Below are 25,822 nucleotides of genomic sequence, written 5' to 3' on the forward strand. Positions count from 1 at the left end.
TTCACGTTTTTGTAGTTTACAAGGAGACGATGATGGTATATTTTTCAAAAACTTGCACTTTGAAACACGTTTTCAAAAGTTTTCAGGTCCCCAAAACGCTGTTGTTGTGTAAATGAACGGCCAAAATTCATATTTTCAGTTAAACTGTGTTGTGTAAACAGCCTCTTAGTTATCAAACATATTTATTCTGTCTTTTTGTAAAACATTATTGCAGCTGAATACCATGAACAAAAAACAGCCTAAAGAACTACTGACTAATAAACTAGACTAACCAATATACATTTCAAACATTAAAGGCAAGCATTCAGTCAGTAATACAATAAGAGCAAAGCAAACTACATTTCAATTCAATTTCTGAACTTTGATCAGTTGTATTTTGTGCTATTGCTAGTTCTTTTTATACATAAATTTATTATTTCATATTTTGTTCTTTGATTAACATTAATGACACCAATGGGTTTATTAGGCTGCTGTCACTTTTAGATCTGAATACACAGATCCAATATACTGTTACACATGCGTTTTCTTTCTCAACTGTTTGTTCACTTAAGACATCACCGAATGCATTTACGAGGATATTTTGACAATTTTGTGTGTATTTCTCCGTTTAAGTGCAAGATGATGTGAATGAACTCAATTCAGTATTTATGCACAATCAGGCAGATTTGAGTTTTCTTTTACATCTTGTGCTTTAATGCTTTAAAATCACATTAAAATACACACACAGGAATCGATAAGTGAAATTGTAAAAGTATCCGATTCCAGAATTGAAATCGATTTTTGATTCCCAACCTAATGAACTAAAACAGAAATACTGACTTCACAAGCATTACTGGACCAATCTGTATGTGATGTACCGTCCAGCAGTTTCACTCGGTCTGATGATCTTAACAACCTGAAAAACACGGCACAAGTTACTAACCCCAAATATTTTCAGAGATGTAAAAATAAGAAAACTGCACTTTAGATATTTCCCACCTGGCCTCTTTTTAAGCCAAAGTAACGCGCGACGGGATCCCCAGCTTGAATTCTGGGAAGCTGGCTTTCCTTTAGTTTACTGGAGAGGAGCTGGTTAAGGCTAACCAGCAGTATCTGATCTAAAGCTATAACTACAGATGCTTTACAGTAAACCATTCAATTGTGTGTGTGTGAGCAGAGAACCATGACTGCATGCTTCCAGGTAGAAAAGGATACTATCGTGCCAGTAACTCGGTTACTTCCTCTTTAGTCATCACTATGTGCTCTGGAACAAGCTGAAAAGAATAAAATCACATTGTCATTGCACAAAAACTGGCTAATAATTAAAGTCCATGTAAAAATGCAGGTTTCTTCTCACCTCGTGTTCAGTAATGTTGATTAGAAGCTCCTGCTGAAGAAACTGCTCAAGTATGTACTTTGGCGCCATGTCTACCAGAGACTGAAATTTGAAAGACAAACCAAGTTAATTATCTTGCGTGATAGCAGGAAACACATTTTTGTAGGCCAAAACTCAGAAACGGTTTGAGCACTTCCCGTTCCATCGGTTGGAAGTCAGTGGTTCTGTATGCAAATCGCTCTCGCTGTACTTTGATGTCATAGACCCATCGGTCTGTGCAGCCACAGACTCTCTTGACTCTGTTGTTAAACACGATTCTTTAAAAAAAAATTGGTGAAATATTCTTAACAACCTCAAAGTAGGGCTGTCTTAACTTATTCACAAGTTACTGTTAAAACCAAATTGACCTATGAAGAAAATTAAGGGAGTTTTTAGTTTCAGAACCCAACGTTTGCCCTCTATAGCCTACATTTACTTCTGGCGACAATAATTAGGCATCGAAATTCATTAAAATTGTTCATTTGTGAAGATTATGATAATGAACAAAACGTATAAGAATCATAACCTTCTGTTGGTCACAGAGCTTCTTTTCTGCAATAATCCAAAAGCCAATGTAAAACAGTTATTTGTTGAGGTAGCCAGGTTGATGCTAACTTCTAATGGCCTACAAAAATTCATCACTGCAGCGTTCTTATAGGCTTGTTTGAGATGTGCCTCGCCTGAAGAGTAGGTGAGAGTAGGCGACTGCAGAATCCACTCGAACATTTCTAACTGGCATAAATCTCGCGGTGATCACTGGTGATTGGTTCTGCTCATCTCAAACAAGCCTAATAACCTTCCATATAGAGTGGTGCAGGTATGACATCACTTTGTAGGCCTCGCTAAATGGGACTACAGAGGCAGTTGGGGACATTGAACATCATCACGCTGAAAACCTAAACTCAGTCCACTTTTACAGCCCCGGTATGCTTATAATTGTGCTCTTATAAACTATACTAATTCAAACGTTCTGGGAAAATATTTTTAGATAAAAACTTAAAGAGTTGTCAGAAGCTTAGCGGTGGTGACGTAGAATTCGTGGGACCGTGGCGTAGTTCGTTTATAGCCTACCTTTAGCGTTTTACTTCTGGCGACTGCATTTAGGCTTACAAAACGTGTAAATATCACAGAGAAGCCTATGGGAAAACCTTTTGGGATTTTGTCGAGGGAACCAGTGTGATGCTAACTGTCGGTTGGCCTACAAAGTGACGTCATACCTGCACCACCACCGTCAGTCGCAGTGAATATGATTTGCTCGCTCACCTGTTTGGCGGAGGGCGTCATGCCCATCTGGACTACAATAATGGCCCGAGTGATGTTTTCTTCCTGCATACGTTGACAATACATCTTTATGGTTTTGATGCCAACTTTTGGTTCCTCTGAAAGCAAGATAACAAATATGGTGAATAACTTAGTCCTAGACATCCGAAATATACCAAACATCCATCAATAGTTCTTAATGGAAGGGTTAAACAGGGCTCCCGTTGAAGATACAACATACCAGGGAAGAACACAAACATCTGGTCTGTTGGATCGTCGTTGTGGGCGACCAGGACAGTGAGGTCGGTTCGCCGAGGTCGACCCTCACTGGGTTTGTCTCCAAACTGGCTTCTGAACTCATCAAGAGTCTGATCCAGCTCATCTTGCGTCACCAAATAACCACGATCGTGGCAAAGCTACACCGAGACGATATACACAATAATAACATTACATATTTTTTTGTTATTTGGATGTGTACTGTAATAATAAAGCATTAAACTCCTGCGGATCGGAATAAGAGTCACAATAACGGTCTACTCAGCATGGCTTAAGTTACACTAAACAAGTTGTGTTGCTGTTCATTTACCTGCATTATAGTTTTCCTAATTTTCCATAGTCTGTAAGTCTCTTCCTCGTCATCCATATCGCGTTAAAAAAGATGATTAATACAAAATATTTCGATCAAAACAGACCGCTGATTCGAGCCTTGTACTGCACGTTTGCGTCCCGCTGATGGCGCGTGTATATGACGTCGGACGTTACGCCAACGCGCACTTTGATTTCGTATGTACAAAACAATACGCACTACATTTTTATTTTATTTTTTGTAAATAAAGAAGCTTTTATTACAAAATTTTATAATATCATGTTAATAATAGCAAACAAATGCGATAATAAATTAGATTGGGTTTTTATAACACATTACAGCTAATCTTCACTCTTTTATCGTTATCGATTTATCCTGAAAACAAATATTAAAAGGGAGTAGGTTTTGTAACATTTCAGAAACAGTTCTGAGTATCTGGAATTCCATGTCGAAAGTGCGTGTGATTTCAGCAAATAGGTTCTTTCGAACAGTTCGTATCAAAGAACCGGTTCATAAAGTGATTCGTTGATTCATTTTTCGTCCCTAACATCCTAGCATCCTTACATTCACTTAAACGCTCAAATATAAGGGTACGTATTGTTGAATAATTACATTTTATTAGTACGGGAGATTATTGTAATTTCATGTGTCCTCTTTAGTTCGTCAATCGGATCATACTTTATGAACGAATCGTTCTTTGAACCGGTACAACTAATTCACTGGAAAAGAATCGACTTAAAGGAACGATTCATTTGGTCATCACTACTGGACTTTGCGAAGCGTAAAGAACAAACAATGGGTTTTATCAATCATGTCTTGCTGTTCGGGGCTTTATCGAGCAGTGGGATCATTGGTGCAATGGTATCGTAAAGTTAAATACTTCTGTAACTTACATTTGCCAATCTGAATCATATTACGTAATCTGGTAAATACGAGCTACGTGCGGCATAATAACGGGGATTTTTTGTAAATGTTTTATCATCAGCATACAGACGGAGACACACAATCAGTCCTATTGTGCAAGATGAGAGTCTAGTTTCACTGTATTTATGTATTTAGTCTTTGTGCCAGTTACCTCGTCTGTTATTTAAATAATGCGCAATAACAACAATAATAATCTAATCTGAATATTCAAATTTTTCTTTTTGGCATACATAACTAGAAACATAAGGTCTGTGTCTGTTTCTATTTGAAATATGTATTGGATCATTTTATATGTTTGTATCCATTATATAGCCTATCCAAATGCTACAAAAGCATCATGTATCAAATTCAAATATTCATGATATATTGATATATAAAATATACCATAATGTCCAAAAATACTACACAACCTTGGTGCATGTCCAAAATGCCATTACCAATTGCCAAAGCACTTAGTATATTCATGGCTGTTTTATTGCAATTAATGTGTCAAAACATTATTTTATGTATTATTATCCTATTATTATTATATCTTTGTTGCATGAATCCATCCCTGAAGGCAATGTCTAAGTTAATATCCATATGGAATATCATATGTTTACTACATTTGCAAAACAGTATAATTTATATAATGCGAACATCATTGTCTTATCTGATATGTGGACCGAGTGCCAACATGCACATCAAGCTATCAGCTTTCTCAGGTTGTGTAAGATCGTCACCCAGTGACCTTTGACCTCAAATTATTTACCATCAGATACCCCGCATGTAGACGAGTTACAAGCATGAAGTCAGCAAAAATTCAACCTATAATGAAGAAACAGCCTCCGTAACAAGTTAATATTTATCTGGAGCACTATATATAAGAGGGGTTTTCAGTGTTCTGGATGTTTCTGGAACATAAGGTACTTAGCAAGAGGATTTGATCGAACACGCTGCCTGCTGTTTCAGTAGTTAATACTGAAAGGCAGCCATGCGTTTCTTAGGCTCTGCTGTTGTTTTCTCCCTAGTGTTGCAGACAGTGGTAAGAATGATTTTAAAATGTATGAATGTGAACACTGGATAAACAGGTTTTCAATTGTAGTTGGAATTAAATTTGTTTAAATGGAAATTTGTTGGAATTATATGTTTGTTTGTTTTTAATGTATTCAAATATGTCCTATTGTTTACTTTACGCCGGCTTGTTTTTTCCCTCAGTCTGGACAGCTAGAGGACTGGCAGACGGCCAAATCCATTTATGACTTCACAGTCACGGATATAGATGGCAATGAAGTTTCTCTGGACAAATACAGGTGAGAGATGGAAATGAGCGTGGCAGAAGTACAATTGCCTTTTATTTCATCGCGAGGTATAAAGCCTCAAGGCTGAAATAAACTAGTCTGGAGGAGGTGACGCTAACTGATGAAAGTCAGAGTCGGTCTGCAGTTTTTGGGCAATTGGAGTTGACAGATTTCTATTGAAGCCCATTTCCACCACACAAGAGAAAAACACATGTTTTGGTAAATCATAAAATGAGATTATGAGATGAATTGATAGTCAAAATGAACATAAAAGTCACAGTTTGACATACTAAGTCATAAATACGACACAAATAGTCACAGTTATGACAAAAAGTTGAAATTGCGAGATGAAAAGTTGAAATTATGAGATGAATTGAGTCGAAATTGACAAAAGTCACAAGTATGACATTAATTCATAAATATGAAACAAATAGTCACAGTTATGACAAAAAGTTGAAATTGTGAGATGAAAAGTTGAAATTATGAGATGAATTGAGTTGAAATTGACAAAAGTCATAAATATGTTATAAAAAGTCACAAAGTCAAAATTATGAGATAAAAAGTCAAAATTATGAGATAAAAAGTCAAAATTCTGATTTGAATTGAAATGAGATGTCACAAGTATGATAAATATGATATAAAAGTTACAAAAGTTGAAATTATGATATATAAAGTCATAATCATGACAAAAAGTAAAAATTATAAGATGAAAATTTATAATTATGACAGAAATCTTGACTTTTATTATGACTTTTTATCTCATAATTTTGACACTTTATCTTGTAATTGACTTAGTATGTATTAATGTTCACTTTTTGTGTCATAATTATGACTTATATCCTAATTGCAACTTTTTACATCATAATTATAAATTTATGTCATAATTATGATTTACCAAAACATGATTTCTATTTTATATGGTGGAAATGGGCTTCTATAGATTTCATAGTGTATGATGGGCACAGATTTTGTATTTTCAGACTACAATTCTGTCCACTTGGAGGATATCAAACATGTTTCATATTTTGAGCCAGTTTTTAAAACACATTGTTTTCATTCATCATGCTTCTCCCAGCAATAAGGCGTATGTTTCTGCGTGAGTGTTATCGAAAACGACTTGAAAGTCTGGGAGTGATATAGTATCATCAGTCGGTCACTGATTTGTAACACTTACAAAATCCCATTTGCTGTATATTTTAGGGGGAAAGTTGTCATCATCACTAACGTTGCCTCAAAGTGAGGCAAAACCCCGGTAAACTACTCTCAGTTTGCAGAGATGCACGCCAAGTACGCTGAGAGAGGTTTACGCATCCTGGCCTTCCCATCCAACCAGTTCGGACACCAGGTACGGAAAGCAAAAACGTTTTTAACGCTCTTAAATCAAATTAATACCATGATCCAAATCATATGTTTTTGTTCAGGAACCAGGAACCAATTCCCAAATCAAGCAATTCGCCAAGTCTTACGACGCAGAGTTTGACATGTTCAGTAAGATTGACGTGAACGGCGACACCGCACATCCTCTGTGGAAGTGGCTGAAGGAACAACCCAATGGAAAAGGATTCTTTGGAAAGTGAGTTGCCAGATAGTTGACTTGTAAATTATGTTTAAATAAATGCTTATTTGATATCATTCAAGGGATAGTCCAGCCAAAACTGAAATTGATGTCATATCTACTCACTCTCATGTCGTTTCAAACCTGTATGACTTTCTTTCTTCTGTGGAATGTAAAAGATAATATTCTGAAGAATGCCGGTAAGAAACAGTTTTGGTTCCTATTAACTTCCATTGGGTTTTTTTGTCCGTACAATACGTAGTAGTCAATGGGAACTGAAACTGTTTGGTTTCCAACAATCTTCAGAAAATCTTGTTTACTGTTCAACAGAAGAAAGAGAGCGCTACAGGTTTAGAACGACATGAGGGCGAATAAATAGTGACAGAATTTCTGGCATGACAACTCTCGGAAGAGTTTAGAATGGTAAATTCAATCTAGTCTCTTCAGAAAATTTGGACTAAACCGCTCGATTCATATGGAATAGTTTTACGATCTATTTATTAACTTTTTGAAGAGTCAAAGTGGTAGTTGCGTACTGTCAATGGAGGGACAGAAAGCTCTCAGATTTCATCAAAAAGATCTTCATTTGTGTTCGGAAGATAGAACAAAAGTCTTTCAGGTTTGGAACGACATGAGGATGAGTAATTAATGACAGACTTTTCATTTTTGGGTGAACTAAACCTTTAAAAGAGCTGATGCATTCTAAAAAAATATATTTAAATGTCTATTGACGGTTGTTTGTATTCCATTATAGTGGCATCAAATGGAATTTCACAAAGGTATGTGCATTTTTCCTTTATTAGTTTTATGAGTTGCTAAATCTTGTATGTTAAATAGTTAAATATTTTGTGGCTTCTTTGAAATAAATCCTTAAAATCAATATGTTTTTGTTTTATTTTCAGTTCCTTATTGACCGTGAAGGCCAGGTTGTGAAGAGATATTCTCCACTGCAGAATCCAAGCGTACGTTGTTCAGTTTCTACTCATCTTTGATTTAATTTTAGTCATAAACTAGGTCATGTTTGCGATTAGCTACGGTATCTAATTGTCACCGTGATATTGGCACAAAATATGTAATTTATATCAGATATTTCTTTTTCAGGTGGTGGAGAAGGATCTGCCCAAATATCTCTAAGGAGAATCATTAGCTGAGTGTCAGATGACCCCACGCTGCCCTGCCCCCCCCCTCCTCATTCTCCCCGACTGACAGCTGGGAATCAGTGATGTCATCTCATGGAATAATGATGGTTTGTTTGGAAACCCGTCTTGAGGAAAAAACAGACCTGATGCATTTGGCGTGCAACCCCTCCTGAGAGCATCATCAGTGGCCAGCCGTCAGTCTGGAGAGACACCCCTGTCCTTAAACTGCCCCAGGGCTTTTACATGAAAATATGTACATTTCTTCAGCGCTAATCATGTTGTCATAACATTTCTTAATAAACGCAAAGAAATTGATTTTAAAATTTGTGAATGTGATTTGTTGGTATCAGTGAGCCAGTTTATTTACATCAACTTGACCGAAATGAAAATGTGAAATGTTGCTTTGGCAACTAGCAAAAATTGTATTGTTTGTTTTGGTTAACTATAATAACCGTGCAGTGAGCTTGAAATGTTTTATATATGATTGCCTTGGAAAACTGAAAAGTCATCACTGAGACAGAAGTGGACAGTAACATTTACTTGAGTACTGTACTTAAGTACACTTTTTGAGTATCTGTACTTTACTTGAGTATAATTTTTTCTGGAAACTTTTTACTTTAACTTCACTACATTTGAAAGACAAATATCGTACTTTTTACTCCACTACATTTCTGTCAAGATCCTTGAGTAGAAAGTAGTAATGTCAGTCAGGGGATGATTTTGGTTGCAGGGGTTGCAGTTTGGATTTGGGTTGGATTTGAGACGTTGGATTTGGGTTGGAAATGAAAGTCGGGTTGACGTCAGAACATGACGTCGGATTGACGTCACCATCCAAAGTCGGACAGACGTTGGATTTTGGTTGGAAAGGAAAGTTGGGTTGACGTCAGAACCCGACGTTAGATTGATGTCAGATTGACGTCAACATCCAAAGTCGGACAGAAGTTGGATTTTGGTTGGAAAGGAATGTTGGGTTGACGTCAGAACCCGACGTCGGATTGACGTCAACATCCAAATCGGACAGACGTTGGATTTTGGTTGGAAAGGAAAGTTGGGTTGACGTCAGAACCCGACGTTAGATTGATGTCAGATTGACGTCAACATCCAAAGTCGGACAGAAGTTGGATTTTGGTTGGAAAGGAATGTTGGGTTGACGTCAGAACCCGACGTCGGATTGACGTCAACATCCAAATCGGACAGACGTTGGATTTTGGTTGGAAAGGAAAGTTGGGTTGACGTCAGAACCCGACGTTAGATTGATGTCAGATTGACGTCAACATCCAAAGTCGGACAGAAGTTGGATTTTGGTTGGAAAGGAATGTTGGGTTGACGTCAGAACCCGACGTCGGATTGACGTCAACATCCAAATCGGACAGACGTTGGATTTTGGTTGGAAAGGAATGTTGGGTTGACGTCAGAACCCGACATCGGATTGACGTCAACATCCAAAGTCGTACAGACGTTGGATTTTGGTTGGAAATGAAAGTCGGGTTGACATCAGAACCCGACTGATGTTGGTTTCTGACGTCAACCCGATTTTCATTTTCAACCCCAATACAACATCTGTCCAACGTTGTAGATTAACGTCAGTCTGATGTTGGATTCTGACATCAACCTGATTTTCATTTTCAACGTTGGGTTTGGTCTTCTAAATGCGAATTTTGTCATTGTTTTGGAGCACACTAGCTTATAGATAACAGTAAGGCTAACATATTCATACTAAAAGCCAAAAAACTTTAAATAGGGCACTATTTTTATGGTGTCCAAAACCATTGTGGACGTTATTGAGTGCACTTATTCAATCTCACATTCAATCCCACTGTGTTCTAGAAATAAATTTGATATTGATATGAGGGTAGGTATATCGCATAGATTCAGAGGCATAAGGTACTGTAAGTATTACATACAAAAATGCAACAAAAATAAAACAATGCATAGACCTTTACTTTTTACTTTTGATACTTAAGTTCTTTTAAAGGAGCTGTATGTACACCGCTCTACAGTCATTTGAAAGTGATTGCAGTACCAGTTTTGGCCACAATCTTACATATGGCTCCTTTAAAAATGAGTACTTCTGTACTTTTAGTAAAAATCGGTCTTTACAACTTTTACTTGTAACAGAGTAATATTTGACCAGTAGTATCTGTACTTTCACTCAATTCTCCAGTAAGGAAGTCATGTACTTTGTCCACCTCTGTGAGACAATAATTCTCTAATATAATAAGAACATTTAAGAGAATTGCATTTACAATAACATTTGTATTATATATGCTGACTGCTTCATTTAAAGCAAATGGAGAATTCACTGAACACTAATTAATATTTTGTAGGTACAACCATAACAGTGAAAACAACGCTATTGGAATATTATAGTGATTCACCAACAGAGAGCAGCAGCAGCCTCATCAAAACACCCAGCAGCTCGTGTAGGGAAGTGAGATTCATTTTTACGAATCGATTCATTCGATTCGCGTTAATGAACCAGTTCAAACAATCAACAATGTTTCAAATAATCGTGTTCTCCACTGTTTATCACTAATATTTTGTTCAATCAGATGTGTCAAAAGTTGTCTGGCAAAATATAATAGTTTTCGTCAAAATACCACATTAGTTACAGTTACTGCGGTAAAAAAAACTAATAATCAGTAATCGTAATTTCTTTCAGAATTCCTTTATTTTCAGTACCAAGTTACCATAGGCTGACAGACAAACACCAAAACCAGCCCAATATGATTTGTTCGTGGCTTTCCAAATCGGTTCAATTGAACCATTCAGTCTGTTCAAATGAACGATTCGTTCGCGAATCGAACATCCCAATCCTGTGCTTGACAGCTCAGAGGAGAGGTCTGGAGGACCACGACGCGCAGGAACAGTCCTCAATCTCTCACATTATTTTTTGTCAGTTATTCAGATCCATATATTAATATAAAGGCCCCAGAAAGCTGTGTATAGATTGAAATATTCGCTATCATCGGTTGCCAGCGCTCTCGCTCAGAGTATTCATCCCGGGATTTTGAATGGAAGTGGAGGCTGAAGGGGCGGCCAGCCTGTGTGAGGCCGGGGATGGGAGTCCGTTATCCGGGGCAGCATCATCCGATGACGCGGGGACGACAGACGACGGGGATGCGGGTAACTAACCACTCGGGGTTTGATTCGATAGAGGGGTTTAAAAAGACTTCGGTTCATGCAATCTCATCTGATTGATTCATGGGTGGCTGGGATACACTTGGGATAGAGCTAGCAAGACTAGCATTCATGCATGGAGAAGGGACACTGATGCATGTGATATATCATTCCTGCATCAGATTGTTGGGATTCTCATGCAGCCATAGAGAGAGAGTGTACTGTGCTATTATAATAGGCTATATAGTTTTATGGGCATGTTGTTGTCAGGTGGATGGTTTGATATGACGGGTTAAAACCAGAATCAGCTCGCTAGCCATCAGCATAGCAGGGACACTGGGTAGATGACAGATGGGATGATGGGGGTTTCAGGTGAGAAATGGGGTAAAGGCTTGTATTGCATCAGTTGAGAATAAATGTTTATTGCATATGCAAATTTGAATGCATAAAATGTATTTTGTAGACTAGATGGCATTTTACAGTTTTCAGAATGATTTATTAATGTCCTTTTTCTTCCTTAATTTATTTGAGTGTGTACAATAGCTTAGTATGTCTTAGAAAAAAATGTATGAAAAAAAGTACTGTGGTGTCACCTTGGTGTAATGATGGTAAATTGTTATTTAGCCTTTTTTTTTCACTTCAATTTAGCATTTTTGTTATTTATTTGTATTGTACAAAATACCAAATTATTTTCCATATATATATATATATATATATATATATATATATATATATATATATATATATATATATGTCTATATATGGAAAATAATTTGGTATTTTGTACAATACAAATCTTAGTGACCTAGAAATAGTGCAGTCTTAAATTTGAAATAATCTTAAATATTTCTTAATTTATGTCTTAAACTTTTTGTTTATATTTTTTTATATTTTTTTCAAATTTAAATTTGATTTTGTACCCCACTGTATGCCATGGTATATTAACAAATACACACACAAAAAAAATCCTTGTTGAGCCTTACACTTGGTTAAATCTGATAATTTCATTTTTTCACTTTCATAACAGAGTTACTTTATTTATCAAATACACTCTTGTTTCTAAGAGAATGTGCTATTTTCTTCTTGGTTCCCCATTTGCGTTTTTTCTGCTGTTAGGGACCGTTCGGTATTTATGGAAGGGGCCACCGGAGGAAAATAGGGGAGGGTCATGTCTTTTTATTCTTTGTTGAGGGGAGGGTCATCCAACTTTTTTTAGTCTAGGGGGAGGGTCACCCAACTTTTATATTCATTAAAACAGCAACATTTCAAAGTGGCTTGTTTGGTGCTATTTTTTTTTTCCATTTAGCTCCATGTTGATCTCGCGTTATCAGCTCCCCTTCGATATCAGATGGGTCTGACCCAACAAAAATCCAGTTTGGCGCTGTTTGACAGTGCGCGTGCACTTCAGTTCGCGCTTAGAAAAAGTGCATCATGTCAGAACAGAATGCCAAAGAAATGTTTACCCGGCAAAGCTTTAAAGCACGAGCAAATAATGAACTTTTGTTAAGTGCACAGTGTCCTGTGAGTGTAACTCTACCGCTGCATCTATGTGTGAACGTACGTCGAGTTTAACAGTAGGGACTGAGGCGACAGAACTGCAGCTGATAGAATGTGCGCTGTAGGGCGATACTGCATATTTTAGTTTCCATTCTTATTTTGTTTCCACGATGTGTAAGATGTAGGGCTACCACATCTTTAAATTACTATTAGTATTATTTAAGTTAACATAAAATACATAGACCTACACCACAAAAACTAGTTAAGGATAAATTCGTTAAAATTGGGCGATTCCAGTGTTATGGACGTGACATTTGCAGTCAAAACTTAAAATAAAAATTCTCAGAAAATGCATTTAATACCAATATTTTGAAACGTCTGAAAGGAGTCAAGACATTAGAAAAATATCAGTCTACACATGCGTTTTATATTTAATATGAGGGAAATACATATGTGGCAAAATATTTTTTAGTAATTCTATAAATTACACTGTGCAAACCAAATATAGGCTATATACCCATCGGATGAATAAAGATCGGCCTCCACAGAACATAAAATATTATATTATTTTAATTTTATTTTTAGCGTTCGCATTTATGTGAAAAACAAAACAAAACAAAAAAACAATGTTACGGACGTGACAGTTCTCCATTACGGGTCATGACTGCTCTGAAGCGACTTTAAAAATTTCACAGAGACCTCAAACAGAAAGCACAAAGCCTTTCTTTAAAGTGAATTTCGTTTTTTAATTAATTTTATCTTAATTTTAATCAATGTTTCATCTGGATTTAATAAATAAGAAGTAGTCTAAATATAGTTGAAAATAGATAGGGGAGAGCGGGGCACAAACTTATGGTTCAGAGTATTTTTTTTCCCCACATTAATTTCCCACATGTCTAGTACAATTATGTGGCTTTGTTTTATTAATACAGTAGGCCTATATACTTTTTTCTTGACATACCCTGAAAGAATGGAAGTGAAATGTGACAACATGCCCCATAGGTGGGGTACATTGTACCATGTGTGGGGCACATTGTAACATGACCATATGGCAGCTTAAAATGTTATCTGATCTAATAAAAAAAATATACAAAACAAACTAAAATATTTTCTAAATAAAATACAATTAAAAAACTTTTTCATATAAAATAATGGCAATTTTTAATAATTAAATATAAACTAATTTTGGAGTTTTGACTACAAACACATGAAAACACAGCTACAACATAGTTCAAAACAAATAAATAATTAGTCATTTTTGAACATTGACTCTCAGTCTTTATTCACCTTTTTCTCACGTTTTCTCAATAAAATTAATAAAAGTATAGAATATAATAGCATATTTCTAATAGGGGCACATTGTAACGCAGTGTTACAACATGCCCCCGCCTGCACAACTGGGATTTAAACCCTGCTAGTGTCTTCTGCTAGTTAGCGAAGCATTAAATAACTATCTCAACTGTTAAATAACATATTGGAGATTAAAATAATATCAGATTTGTCTTATTTTAAATAAACACAAAAAATAGAGAAGAAAAATGAACTTAAGTAAGAAATTTACTTTTGCTATGGTTTAATAAATGTCTATGGATATCTTCCAAAAAATATATAATTTTGGCGGAATTTTTTTTCTATATAGTGTTGATATGGCAACTAGTAAATACACAAAGTTTCGTCATCCAAGCATGTGCGGAAGTATTTAAAACAAGCGTGTTACAACTAACCCCGCGTTAGGTTGTGCCCCGCGCTCTCCCCTACTCATGACACGGAGGCGCGGGCGAGTGAACTGGACTCTTGTCTCATAAATGAACCGAAACTCAGCGTAAGGTAGGCTATGCTACTTGCCTCACAGACCTGAGAAATATATAGAACGCTTGAAATGACTACTTTTAAACAGAACAATTCAAAACGAAGGAAAACAGACTGCTTTCTGCTTATGAAATGTGCATTTCCTTCTGGCGCGTTCTGAGAAGATCGCGACGCATCGTCAACTTCATCTTTGCAGTAGACACAGAAAACACTTGTTTATTAATAAACAATTAAAATGTCTCCTAGCTATATTTGACATATTAATAATCATTACTTTTGCCGGTTCTTTGTGACAGCTTTTAGATGCTTTATTCGCAACGTCACCCACATGTTGAACGAGTCACACCGCATCAGCACCGAAAACATGATTTTTTTTTCAAATCTAAAATCAAAAATCGTGATACGAGCCGAATCGTAGGTTTGGTCTATCGTTACAGCCCTAGTAAGATGAGAAAGCAAGAGTTTATGGTTTAAAAAACAAACAAACAATGGCTATCTGAACATCTTTGCCAAGCGCAAACCAGTACAGAATTAGGCTAATCAATAAATTATCGGGGAGGGTCATGCCTTTTTTCACAATCATTTTGGAGGGTCATAGAAAAATTTATTGCTGGTGAAGGGAGGGTCATGTCTTTTTTGACAACAGATCTCAAAACTCCTCCGGTGGCCCCTTAAATAAATAACGAACAGTCCCTTAATAAGTCACGTATCTGTGTGTGAGGTGTCAATGAGTGCGTTCACATGCACACTACGCAGATAACCATCAAAAATCGCCTCATTCTGTAAACCCAGAACACTGTAAAAAAAAATATATATGATCAATAAGTTATGACAACATATGTTTTAACATTGCTTTAACTCATCAAAATAATTTAAGCAATTATCTACTTTTTTATAAGTTATGCAAGATTCAACATACTTTTTAAGTCAGTTTAATGTATTTTAAGTTGAAATGACTTAAACATCCAAGTTGATTGTACTTAAAAATTTAAGGCAGCAACTTTTTTACAGTGAAAGGAAAGAAAGCAACGTTTCAAATGATCAGTTTTTCCTCTGCTTTTAACATGTATATGTAAACAGATATATACACAAAACAAAACTATACCATTATTTTCTTGTGTTATTAAACATAATCAGTTTAAGATAGTTCTTGTAAACGCACACGAGTCATCTTATTGAAGAGCACAAAATGTGATCCACTCCAAAAAGAGCCTATGTTCAGTAGTACGTACTTAAGATTGACCTTTATCCAGCTCATTGTTGACAAGGTTTGTTCTTTTGCATCTGTGTTGAAGCTTTGCAAACTGCATTGTGGTTACCGTTGTTCAAAGACATAAATGTCAACGTAACTGGCTCGTAGTAAATGTCACATACTCTCTTGTAGTCCCATCATCTTCTCTTTAATTGCTAAAAGTGCATCCAAACACTCCCTGAACTCCCCTGGCGTCTCCTGCCTCGGCATCCTCCTGTTTTCATTGGTTTTCTCCCCGGGAAAACATGCTGACTGTTGAGCATGCAATCACATGACATGGCCTGTGAGTCATTTTCTCACCTGACATTGACACACTCATCCACCCTTGTTTTTTGGGGGTTTTATGTTTTGTTCCTAAAATTAGATAACATTTTAGTGAGTCTAATTAAGTTCGTTAGCAGTGTTTATGTCCAAAAAGGTTGCTAAATCTCACCACAATGGAATTAAATGTTTACATTTGTGCTTAAAATTATTAGTGTTTTTTGGGTTTTCTGAGCGTTAGATGATGGCAAATGTGATCTAAATGTCCAAATAGGCGAAACAATGCACAGCTGAATATCCAATTTTGATGGATACGATAAATTAAGAAAAAACTATTATCGGCCGATAGCCAATATGATAACAATATATTGTTATTGTTCGCCTGTGCAAAACTCACCGCCACAACACCAGGATGTTGGTAGCCGCATACTTTTTTTTCGAATAAGTTATTTTTGCTCTGCTGTATTGCAAGTGAATTTGTTTCTGACGTACTTTATGTTCATGTCTTCCGAGATAGTTTTTTATGCACATTTTGGATTTTTTTTGCGTATTTATTTGCATCTTAGTGTTTCCGTCCAGTTTTTTTTAATGCAGTATCGCAAAGTTTGTATAAATTCATGGATATCTCTGGTTTTTCCTTCAGTGTGAAGAAATGTGTGATTTATCTGTTTTTAATATATGTTTTTTTATTGCCTCGAAAATTCTAAGTTACAATGTATAGAAAAGTTGAATTAATCAACCTTATTTATCAATGTGGAAGTGAACTATGAATGTTCTGTTACATGCTCCCAGCGTTTAAACAAAAAAAAAAAACTGTTTTATTCTAGCTTCATGCATTTTTTTTTTAATCAACACTTGAATGTGTGTGTTTCATAAAAAAAGCAACATTTTGAGCAAAAAGCTGAGAAAATCACGTTTTTGTCAAAGACTACGTCTGGATCTGATTCAGAACGATGATCAAAACACAGATGGAGTAGATCGAGTTCATCAACACCCCAAAGCTTTACAGTCCTATACCTCGTCCTGGGTCGCATTTCATTCAGTAACATTAGGCAGTTTACACTGTAAAAAATTATCGTGATTTTAACGGTAAAAGATTGTAAAAATGCTACAGTGAAAAACTGTTAATTGGTTAACAGAAAGTTTCCGTACTATATACGGTAAATAACTGTGATAGATCTAATGGTACATGTAATGTAATTTTACTGTAAAATACCGTTAAATGTACAGTTTTTGAAAGTGAAAAAGAACAACAACTATTGTATTGTATAATTTACAGTGAAAACCCATAAATTGACATTCCCACAATTTCCTGCGTGACACTTCACATTTGATCTATTTTTTGTTAAAATAACTATGTTTCTTCATAGTTTTCTTAGTTTGTTCTAATCAGTTATGTACATTAGGGTTTTATGTTACATTTAATGCTGTTAAATTAATGTTTATTGCATTTTTAAAATTTCATGTGTGTTACCATGATGGTGTTTAATGTTTGTGTGAATGACACTGTGCAGCTTCTATTATATTAGTACTACATTTCTTGTGGAAGAGCTGCTTGTGATGAGCTTTGATTGATCATGTGACTCTCATCAATGCTGTGATTTGTGGTTATCAGTGCATTACAATGATACAAAATAGATATTAATACTTCAATAGAACGTTAAATTCACATTATATCAGATAATGAATTACGGTTTATTACTGTAAATTTTAAGTTAAGTCTGTAAAACCAATAACGTTGCTACCGTATTTTTGACGGTAAAGTACTAGCAACCAGAGCTGCCGTTTTTTTACCGTAAAAATCACGGTTTAATTTTTTACAGTGTAGATGTATATGCTGTTTAATGTTGGTGATCGCGTTATTTTACATATGCATATGATTACATATGACATCGCTTGTTTCTGCTTCTTCTACGCCTGTGTTTTGATCAGGAGATTCAGTACTCTTTCAGAAGGTGTGTCATAGCGCCCCTACAGTACAACAGTGAAAACACGGAAAGCCGGAAATGTCCGTCGATGGCGGGGAAAGAGTTAACTGCAGTAGGTCAGTAATTAGAAGAATAACAAAGTGCAGTAAACGGTATCTTTTATAAAGATCAAAGCTTTTAACTATGAGCAATAATATTACTCTTTACATGTAGTAACACAATGATTGCTCCTGCTTCGACCCGTCTGAATGATAAATACATTGCTGTTCTGTTCAGAGGCCGTCTCGCTCGGCTCATTAAGAACAGAATTGAACAGATGAAGGCCGAGATAGGAAAATATCTATATTGTAGATTAATTATAAAACAATTTCATTACCGCCAAACGGACCGTCTCAAGCACCACTTCAGTATCATCATGTGGTGGTGGTGGTAAATGTACACAATTAAAGCATCTGTGAAATGCAGACATGGCTTTCTCGGTCTATACACATAACATCCCATGAGATGCATATATAATCAAACCCTAGGCGATACTCAAAGCTGTATAATAGTGTTTTGCTCGCTGATATCGCTTTGCAAAACAGGGAAGGTCTGTCTGCACACTCCCATCTATTTCCTCAACACGTGTTATTCTAAGAGCTCAGACTGCTGGGAGTTTTCAAGCTCCGGTGGGAAATGGAAAACAAGCAAGAATTGCATAATGGTGTCTCTCTGTATTCCTTGCCCCCCTCGCTTATGTCCCGAAGAGGATGGAGCTTTTTATAGGCCAGGGTACTGGAAGACACTCAATCCCATCGGCACCTCAGAAGGAGTAGAGTGTCTTTTACTAGAGGACGCGGAGTCCCCCACTGACATATTTGTGTTTAATGCATTGTAACCAACCATCGTTTATGAAGAGTTACCGGAACAGCTATTGTAAATGGTTCCCAGAACATTGTCAAATAGTTGTTAAAGTGTAGTGTATTGTTGTGTGGTGCACTCTTAAAAATAAGGGTTCCAAAAGTTTTTTTTTTTGCAGTGATGATGAGATAGAAGAACCATTTTTGGTTCCTCAGAGTACCTTTCAGTCAGTTCATAATAGAACAAAAAAATTTTTTAAAATCTTTTTGCACTATAAAGAACTTTTTTGTAGAATGGAAAGGTTGGGTTATCCATAAAGCAGAGCTGGGTAATATCTGATTACATGTAATCTGGATTACGTAATCAGATTCCTAAAATATATTAGTTGTAATAATTAGATTATATTACATGTTCAAAATACTGGTAATCAGTCTACAGTTACTTTTTTATTGATTACATTCACTGATTCTCTCATTTTTAAAATTCTTCCTAATTTTATCTTTAAAATGTTGTACTTTCTAAAAAGCCTATTGCTTATATATGTTTGGAAAGTCTTGAAGTTTTGTGGTGTTGAACACACAAGAACGGCCACTAGTTAGGCGGCTATAATTACATGGAAAATTGAGAGGATTTTTTTTTTTTTTTTTTTTTTTGAATGGTAATCATCCCAGCACTGCCAATAAAGGACCTTTATTTTTTAAGAGTGTATGATGTTCTGTTTGGTTGCTTGGTGGTTTCTTTCTGGTCCAAAATCTTTTAGATTTTCTGGTCTCTACATATGGCTTATGTGCCTTCTTCAATATGTAGTGTTCTTCCAGTGTTCTTCTTCTTCTAGTGTTTACGCTATTTTGTTTTTCCATAAGTTATGAGGAAAAAAAATCTTTGTATTTATTTAACCCCCTCACACAAGTGTATCCATTGGTAAGTGTGTCTATTGTTGTTGCATCTCCAGTAGTTTGTTGTTCTGCCTCATCCGTAGGCATGAAAATGAAGTATACTTTGGGCTTAAGTCTGATAACTAAGAACTATGAACTTTGAATAAAAGCATCTGTTGAATGGCGTGTAGTGTTGCTTTCGTCAACGAAAATTATGACGAAATATTGTCGTCAACGAACCGTTATCACCTGACGAAAACGAGACGAGACTAGACGTAAATGCTGGTCATGTGACGATAACTAAAATACATGTATAATGCAATATCGTTGACGAATAAAAACGAGACTAAATGTGGTTTAAAAAATAAAAACTATGCTAAAATGTCTCTTCATTTTCGTTGACCAAAACGAGACGAGACGAAATGTTATAACGTCACGACGAATGAGAGAGTTGTGCGTGAACCCATAGCTTTGTCGGCTTTAAATTCTGGATGGCGATCTGGTCACCCGATTATCAGCGAATTTAACAATATATTACTCCATTAGTTATTCCATTAAAATGTCTCATTGATATATTTGACACATTCATAATCATTACTTTTGCCGGTTCTTTGTGACAGCTGTATGTTATTGGCAGCATCTTTGGTTACATGAACGTGTCACCGCATCAGCACCAGAACATGGAGATTTTATTTTAGAGAATAATCGCACAACCTATTCGATATTCTATAATTAAATAAACTAATCGAATATCCAAAAATCGTGACTCATCCCTGCATGGAATCTCTTGTTTCTTTTCCCAAATCTTCACTCACATCTCACCCATTTTATAAAGGGATTATAAACGTTTCTTGGTTCGCTTTTAATTAGGCCTATTCGTATTCTTTACTGTGGTAAAGTAGAAAAACGCTGTAGGACAGATAGCCTACATTTGTACTTGCATGTCAAATTCTTTTTAACACAGTGCTTGTTATATTAGACATAGGCGCGTCAAGTTTAGTTGTAAAGCGCGTTTCACACGCGCGGGTGATTTTTAGTTTCACTTTCTCTGGCAGCGCAATCTCAAACATAGCCTAAATATTTCACCCTTGTGGAGGATAAAATTCGCTCTTCAGACCAATTTACATCAAGTAGAAAACACGAAGATATCATAAAGAGATCGATATCTTCGTGTTTTCCTGCTCGTGTCCCACATCCCTCTCAAAGCGCAGAGTGTATATCACGCATCTTTGTGTGGAAATATAAAACGAGTTTTTTTTTTTTTTAAATAACCCCCCAGCCACCGCCGGTAGTTGGTCCATTACCGCGGTGGTAAAAAAAAACCTGCCACCGTCACAGCCCTAAATATAGGCCTACTAAATAGCCTATAAGATAGCCTTGTTTGAAATTCTATATTGACTGGGTTAAATAGAATCGCATTACTAAAAAGAGACTAAAATACAATTTTCATTGACTAAAACTAGACTAAAATGTCATCAGTTTTCGTCGACTAAAACTTGACTAGACTAAAAAGAGTATGAATGTGACTAAAACTAATAAAAACTAAAATGACAGCCTGACACAAAGACTAGACTAAAACTAAAATTAAAACAGGCCACCAAAAACAACACTAATGGCGTGTTACTTAAATGAAATTTGCAAGAGGAACTTGGTTTTGTTTTCATCTCTCAGATCAGAAGTGAACAAAGAAAATGGTTTTGTGGCCTTACTGGTAGGTTTACAGTATAATCTCTTGTTTCCTTTGGTTTGCTTTATACAGTTCTGTTTTACCAGATTATGAGCAGTTGTTCATATGTCATGGTTTTCATGTATTTCGATTTTTGCCATCATACCATGTGATATCATTCACCCAGATTAGCATATACATGCTAAATCTTGGGTAAATTTAGTCTCATATAATTAATGTTAGCTTGAGGTGTCAGGTGACACCTCAAAGATTCTGTCTCAAGTTCTTCATTTCAAGTCCATTTTGAGCTGGCTGTGATCACACCTACCCAAAGCATATGGAATTTCAGGAGGTGTTATGCTAATTCATTAGCACTGGAGATGTTTTGAGCTCTTACCCATGTTTTAAAAGTTTTTTAAGTTAATTATGGCTTGACATAGAAGTGTCTGAACATCATTTCATAATAGAATATATAAAAGTGTAGTCTTGAGTAACTCAATGCTAGGCTAACTCAAGGCGAGGCTAACTTTAGGCTAGTTTAAGGTAATGTTTGTAGTGTTTTAGCTAAAAAATAATATTCCCCTAAAGCTCTGTTTAACACATTTTCCCTTCCACAAAATCAGTTTCTGAACCTTGATGTTTGTAACCACTTTTAACAGTTTATACATTTTGTGTATCAAATATGTAGCTTAGCGGTTAGCACATATGCTCAGACACTGTCTCAAGTAGGCAGTTTAAATCTCAGTCATTTTCTGTCTTTTCTTCTTTACCTATAAATAAAAAGCACATTTTTGCTGGTCTTTATTAGATGTGCGGTCGACCCTGGCTAGTGGAGTATAGCAGAAATCCTACAGCATGTTTGCACTCCAGCTTGAACTGAGGCCAAACCTAACATCAGCGAACAAGGTCTAGGAAAAAGCTCTTTTATGGAGAACCATAATGTTGCCCAAACAGTCCATAACAGTTTCAGGAGCCCACATTGACAGCTGGATCCAGAAATAACAGGAACTTTTGGTCATGAGGCTTGTTGGTGTGGATGTGTTATTTCAGAGGTGAAATGGGACATTGCAGCCTTTATGTTTTTACTAACTTTGAGCTTCCAACTTCACAACAACGAATTCAGCTAAAACGGGAAGCTTGCGGGTGGAAAATCCAGTTTGTAATGAACTTAGCAACAAACCAGCTTCCAGTTGGTTATGTCATGTTAGCTAGTCTTCCAGCCCAGCCATCTGCACCAGATGGTTGACCAGATGGAAACCTGCCACGATGTTTCAAAACATAGTTATCAGCTTAAAATTATAGTTAGTTCACCAAAAAATTATTATTTACTTACAATCTTCCAAGTTCGCTGGTAAACGTTGCAACTGTATCAATGAGTCAATATGTCAAGAACTGATTCAGATCCATTCTAAGTGGTTTCAAATGATTCATTGAAGATCGAACTTGTTAACAATCACAAGCGTATTTAGAGCAGATATTAAGATTTTCCTTTCTAGTTAGCTAATAATAATTTTAACTGGGCCGAAAGTCAAGAAATAATTCATTCTGATTTGTGAACGAATTGATCCGATTTTGTGAAGCATTTCTAATGATTCTGACAAAAAAAAAAAAATCTGTCAAAATAAAAGTTTGATGGCTTAATGTTTGAAAATAACCATATATTTTAGTATTGTAATTTTAAAGATAAAAGTATTATTATCATTTACAGTAGAATATTACAATAGAAATTTGTTTTGTTTTTTAGTAATTATTATATTTTTATTTAGTAATACAATTTTTGTTTTATTTTATTGCCATTTATATAACTTAATTTTCTAGCCATATTGATATATAACCACTATTTTTTTGCCAAAATTTTGCAGCACCACAAACAAGCACAGCAAACCTTTTTTAATCACATTTTAAGTCACAGAATAATTGCAATTACTGTAGATTTATTCCCCAAGTCGTGCAGCCCTGATATTATGCTTTTATGTATTTTTTTTAAGTTTAAAACCTCCAGACTAATTCTTTGTAAAGGCATTGAATAGAGCAACCAGTAAATTTCTCTAAATTTCTCCTTTTCTGTTCTATAAACAAAAGAAACTCATACAGGTTTGGAACAACATGAGGCTGAGTAAATGGGGATAGAATTAACATTTTTGGGTTGATTTTTCCTCGAAGCTGTTTTTAGCTGGATTTTCCAGCATGCCCGTCATCTTGGTTTTGCTGTTGCTTTCTCACTGCATGGCTATGAGCTGCTCTGTCTAGCGGCCAATGCCCTATTTAGAGCAGCATGTGTCTGTTGATGCCACATGCATATGCAAACTCTGAGAAAGCTTGTTGACCTTGATCGGGATGCCATGGAAACCGAGGAACTGAATGGGAGCGTGTGCAGATGCGTCTGGGACGACCGCGGGGTGAGAAGCACAGCTCAAGGAATCCAGCCGTCATCTTCACATGGTGTGTTTTCATCAAATCATCTTTGTCAACAAACATCCCAGTCGCCGCTGACAGCTGCTGCTGATGCTCGAGGGGCAGCGATGGAATATAAATGGAGGCTGAATAATGAAGCCGGCTGATGATGTCTGCGCTTTAGCGGGGTGACCCGTTGACCCTTCAAGTCTGGTTATAAGTTCAGATGAATATGTCTCAAATAATCACAGGCACACAAATCTGGTTTTAAATCACGACTGTCTGAATTTTCATTTTGCAAACAATGAAATGTAATCCTTTAATTGAGAGAGTGACGTCAATACCCGGTTAATCACTGTTCTTTTTCTTTCCTAGACACGATATCGAAAAAGGCTTTCATCACAGAGGTACATTCCTTTACCACATATCACGAATATTTACTATTAGACTGCAATGAAACCTGTTCATGTAGGGAATGCAGGTTGGTGGTATCTCATATTTTTTGCTCTTTTTACACCAGATGCCTTCATCGTCAGGCCAGCCAGCTCATGGGAAGAAGATCGGTCACAGAGGAGTGGATGCTTCAGGAGAAACCACATATAAGAAGGTGCATTGCTCCGAATCAATTTCAACAACTTTTTCTAGATTCGATACTGGTTCCATTTAGATAATTTTAGTAACTTATAGGGAGGCACAATCTATTGGTACCATATCAGCCGATTTTTTTTTTTTTTTAAACGTTACATTTTTTATAAAAAAAAAGAAGTATTTTTTCTTTTTTCTTTTTTTTTTAAATGTTTTCTATTGGTCAAAATAGTATTTTTAATTGTACATGCCCATTTCCTCTCTTTTTACATTTAAATTGTTTGCCATTATCTAACGCTAACCTAAAATTACTTGAATAGATTTGATATTGATTCCATTCAGATTGTTTACTTTTTTTTTCAAAGTTTATCTTTTAGTGTTCTATCTAACACTAGCCTAAAATTAATCTATAAAAACACTAATAATTTAATGACACAGTGACATGTAATCTTTAGCAAAAATAAATATCCCCTTTTCATACTGTATATTTAAATTTTGTAATGCTTAAATTCACTTTAACATTTAAACCAGTTGATTTTAGGTTAATGTTTTATTTGTTTTTATTATTTTAGACAAAATAGTGCTTATTTTTAAAATTTACAATTGACAATTTAATACATAAACATTATTGTATATATAATAATAATTATAATAATATACAAACTAATTATCGGTTTATCTGTATCGACCAGAATTGTAATATTTCTAATAAGCTCGATCTGCAGAAATGTGTCACTAGACGATATCAGAACAAAAAACATAGATTAAAAGATCAATCTCTGGGTTAATATTGAAGAAAATGTATCTCAAGTCATTTATATCTGTTTTTTTTTTTTTTTTTTTAGACCACATCTTCAGCACTCAAGGGGGCCATTCAGCTCGGGATTGGCTACACGGTTGGCAACTTGAGTTCCAAGCCTGAGCGGGACGTCCTGATGCAGGATTTCTATGTGGTGGAGAGCATCTTCTTCCCCAGGTGAGCTATCCGTCTGAGGTTGAGGGTGGATGTAAAATTTCACATGCAATAAATGTTCTTCTCCTTGTTCTTCCAGTGAAGGGAGCAACCTGACACCAGCCCATCATTTCCCAGACTTCCGCTTCAAAACCTACGCTCCCGTGGCCTTCCGTTACTTCAGAGAGCTCTTCGGGATACGGCCAGATGACTATTTGGTGAGAAATCTAAGCTGAAGGCTTTTTAATTCTAAATGCTTGCATTTATTCAGGACCACTGAAGAATCGCTCAACCTGAATTTATCTATATTTGTGTTGGCCTTTAGTATTCGCTCTGTAACGAACCACTGATTGAGCTGTCCAATCCGGGAGCCAGTGGTTCAGTCTTCTATGTCACCAAGGACGATGAGTTCATCATCAAGACAGTTATGCACAAGGAGGCGGAGTTTTTGCAGAAGCTTCTTCCTGGATATTACATGGTGAGTTGCTGTACTTTGACTGATGCATTTAAATTGGGTTTTTAATGTCCAATCCCGATATCTAGAG

General features: G+C 36.0%; 3 protein-coding genes across 6 annotated transcripts in view; 2 read left to right on the forward strand and 1 right to left on the reverse strand.

Moving 5' to 3' along the window:
* The window catches only part of polr2eb (RNA polymerase II, I and III subunit E, b), a 4,302-nt gene extending 613 nt beyond the window's left edge, over window positions 1-3,689 (reverse strand). The window contains exons 1-7 of the mRNA XM_084116861.1: window positions 3,201-3,689; window positions 2,856-3,030; window positions 2,618-2,733; window positions 1,337-1,417; window positions 1,195-1,253; window positions 979-1,057; window positions 820-895 (exon numbers count right to left, since the gene is read on the reverse strand). Of these exons, the coding sequence (XP_083972987.1) occupies window positions 830-895; window positions 979-1,057; window positions 1,195-1,253; window positions 1,337-1,417; window positions 2,618-2,733; window positions 2,856-3,030; window positions 3,201-3,257 (633 nt within the window). The 5' untranslated portion in view covers window positions 3,258-3,689 and the 3' untranslated portion in view covers window positions 820-829. The remainder of the gene's footprint in view (window positions 1-819; window positions 896-978; window positions 1,058-1,194; window positions 1,254-1,336; window positions 1,418-2,617; window positions 2,734-2,855; window positions 3,031-3,200) is intronic.
* Window positions 3,690-3,909: 220 nt separating this feature from the next.
* gpx4a (glutathione peroxidase 4a) lies at window positions 3,910-8,421 on the forward strand. Of its 2 annotated transcripts, none has more exons than XM_084116862.1 (7): window positions 3,910-4,061; window positions 5,322-5,416; window positions 6,605-6,749; window positions 6,826-6,977; window positions 7,714-7,738; window positions 7,862-7,921; window positions 8,061-8,421. In XM_084116862.1, exons 1-7 carry the CDS (start codon window positions 3,996-3,998, stop codon window positions 8,091-8,093), a joined length of 576 nt encoding a protein of 191 aa, XP_083972988.1. In that variant the 5' UTR covers window positions 3,910-3,995; the 3' UTR covers window positions 8,094-8,421. The 2 variants fall into 2 exon arrangements, with proteins under 2 accessions (XP_083972988.1, XP_083972989.1); XM_084116863.1 differs by lacking the exon at window positions 3,910-4,061 and adding an exon at window positions 4,904-5,148.
* A 2,495-nt stretch (window positions 8,422-10,916) lies between these two features.
* The window catches only part of pip5k1ca (phosphatidylinositol-4-phosphate 5-kinase, type I, gamma a), a 31,195-nt gene continuing 16,289 nt past the window's right edge, over window positions 10,917-25,822 (forward strand). For all 3 annotated transcript variants that reach the window (XM_084115973.1, XM_084115974.1, XM_084115975.1), the window contains exons 1-6: window positions 10,917-11,224; window positions 24,116-24,147; window positions 24,261-24,347; window positions 25,171-25,301; window positions 25,378-25,495; window positions 25,603-25,755. In XM_084115973.1, coding sequence (XP_083972099.1) covers window positions 11,113-11,224; window positions 24,116-24,147; window positions 24,261-24,347; window positions 25,171-25,301; window positions 25,378-25,495; window positions 25,603-25,755 — 633 coding nt within the window. In that variant the 5' untranslated portion in view covers window positions 10,917-11,112. The remainder of the gene's footprint in view (window positions 11,225-24,115; window positions 24,148-24,260; window positions 24,348-25,170; window positions 25,302-25,377; window positions 25,496-25,602; window positions 25,756-25,822) is intronic.

This window comes from Abramis brama (assembly GCF_963993115.1).
Source record: "Abramis brama genome assembly, chromosome: 6".
NCBI classification, from domain to species: Eukaryota; Metazoa; Chordata; class Actinopteri; order Cypriniformes; family Leuciscidae; genus Abramis; species Abramis brama.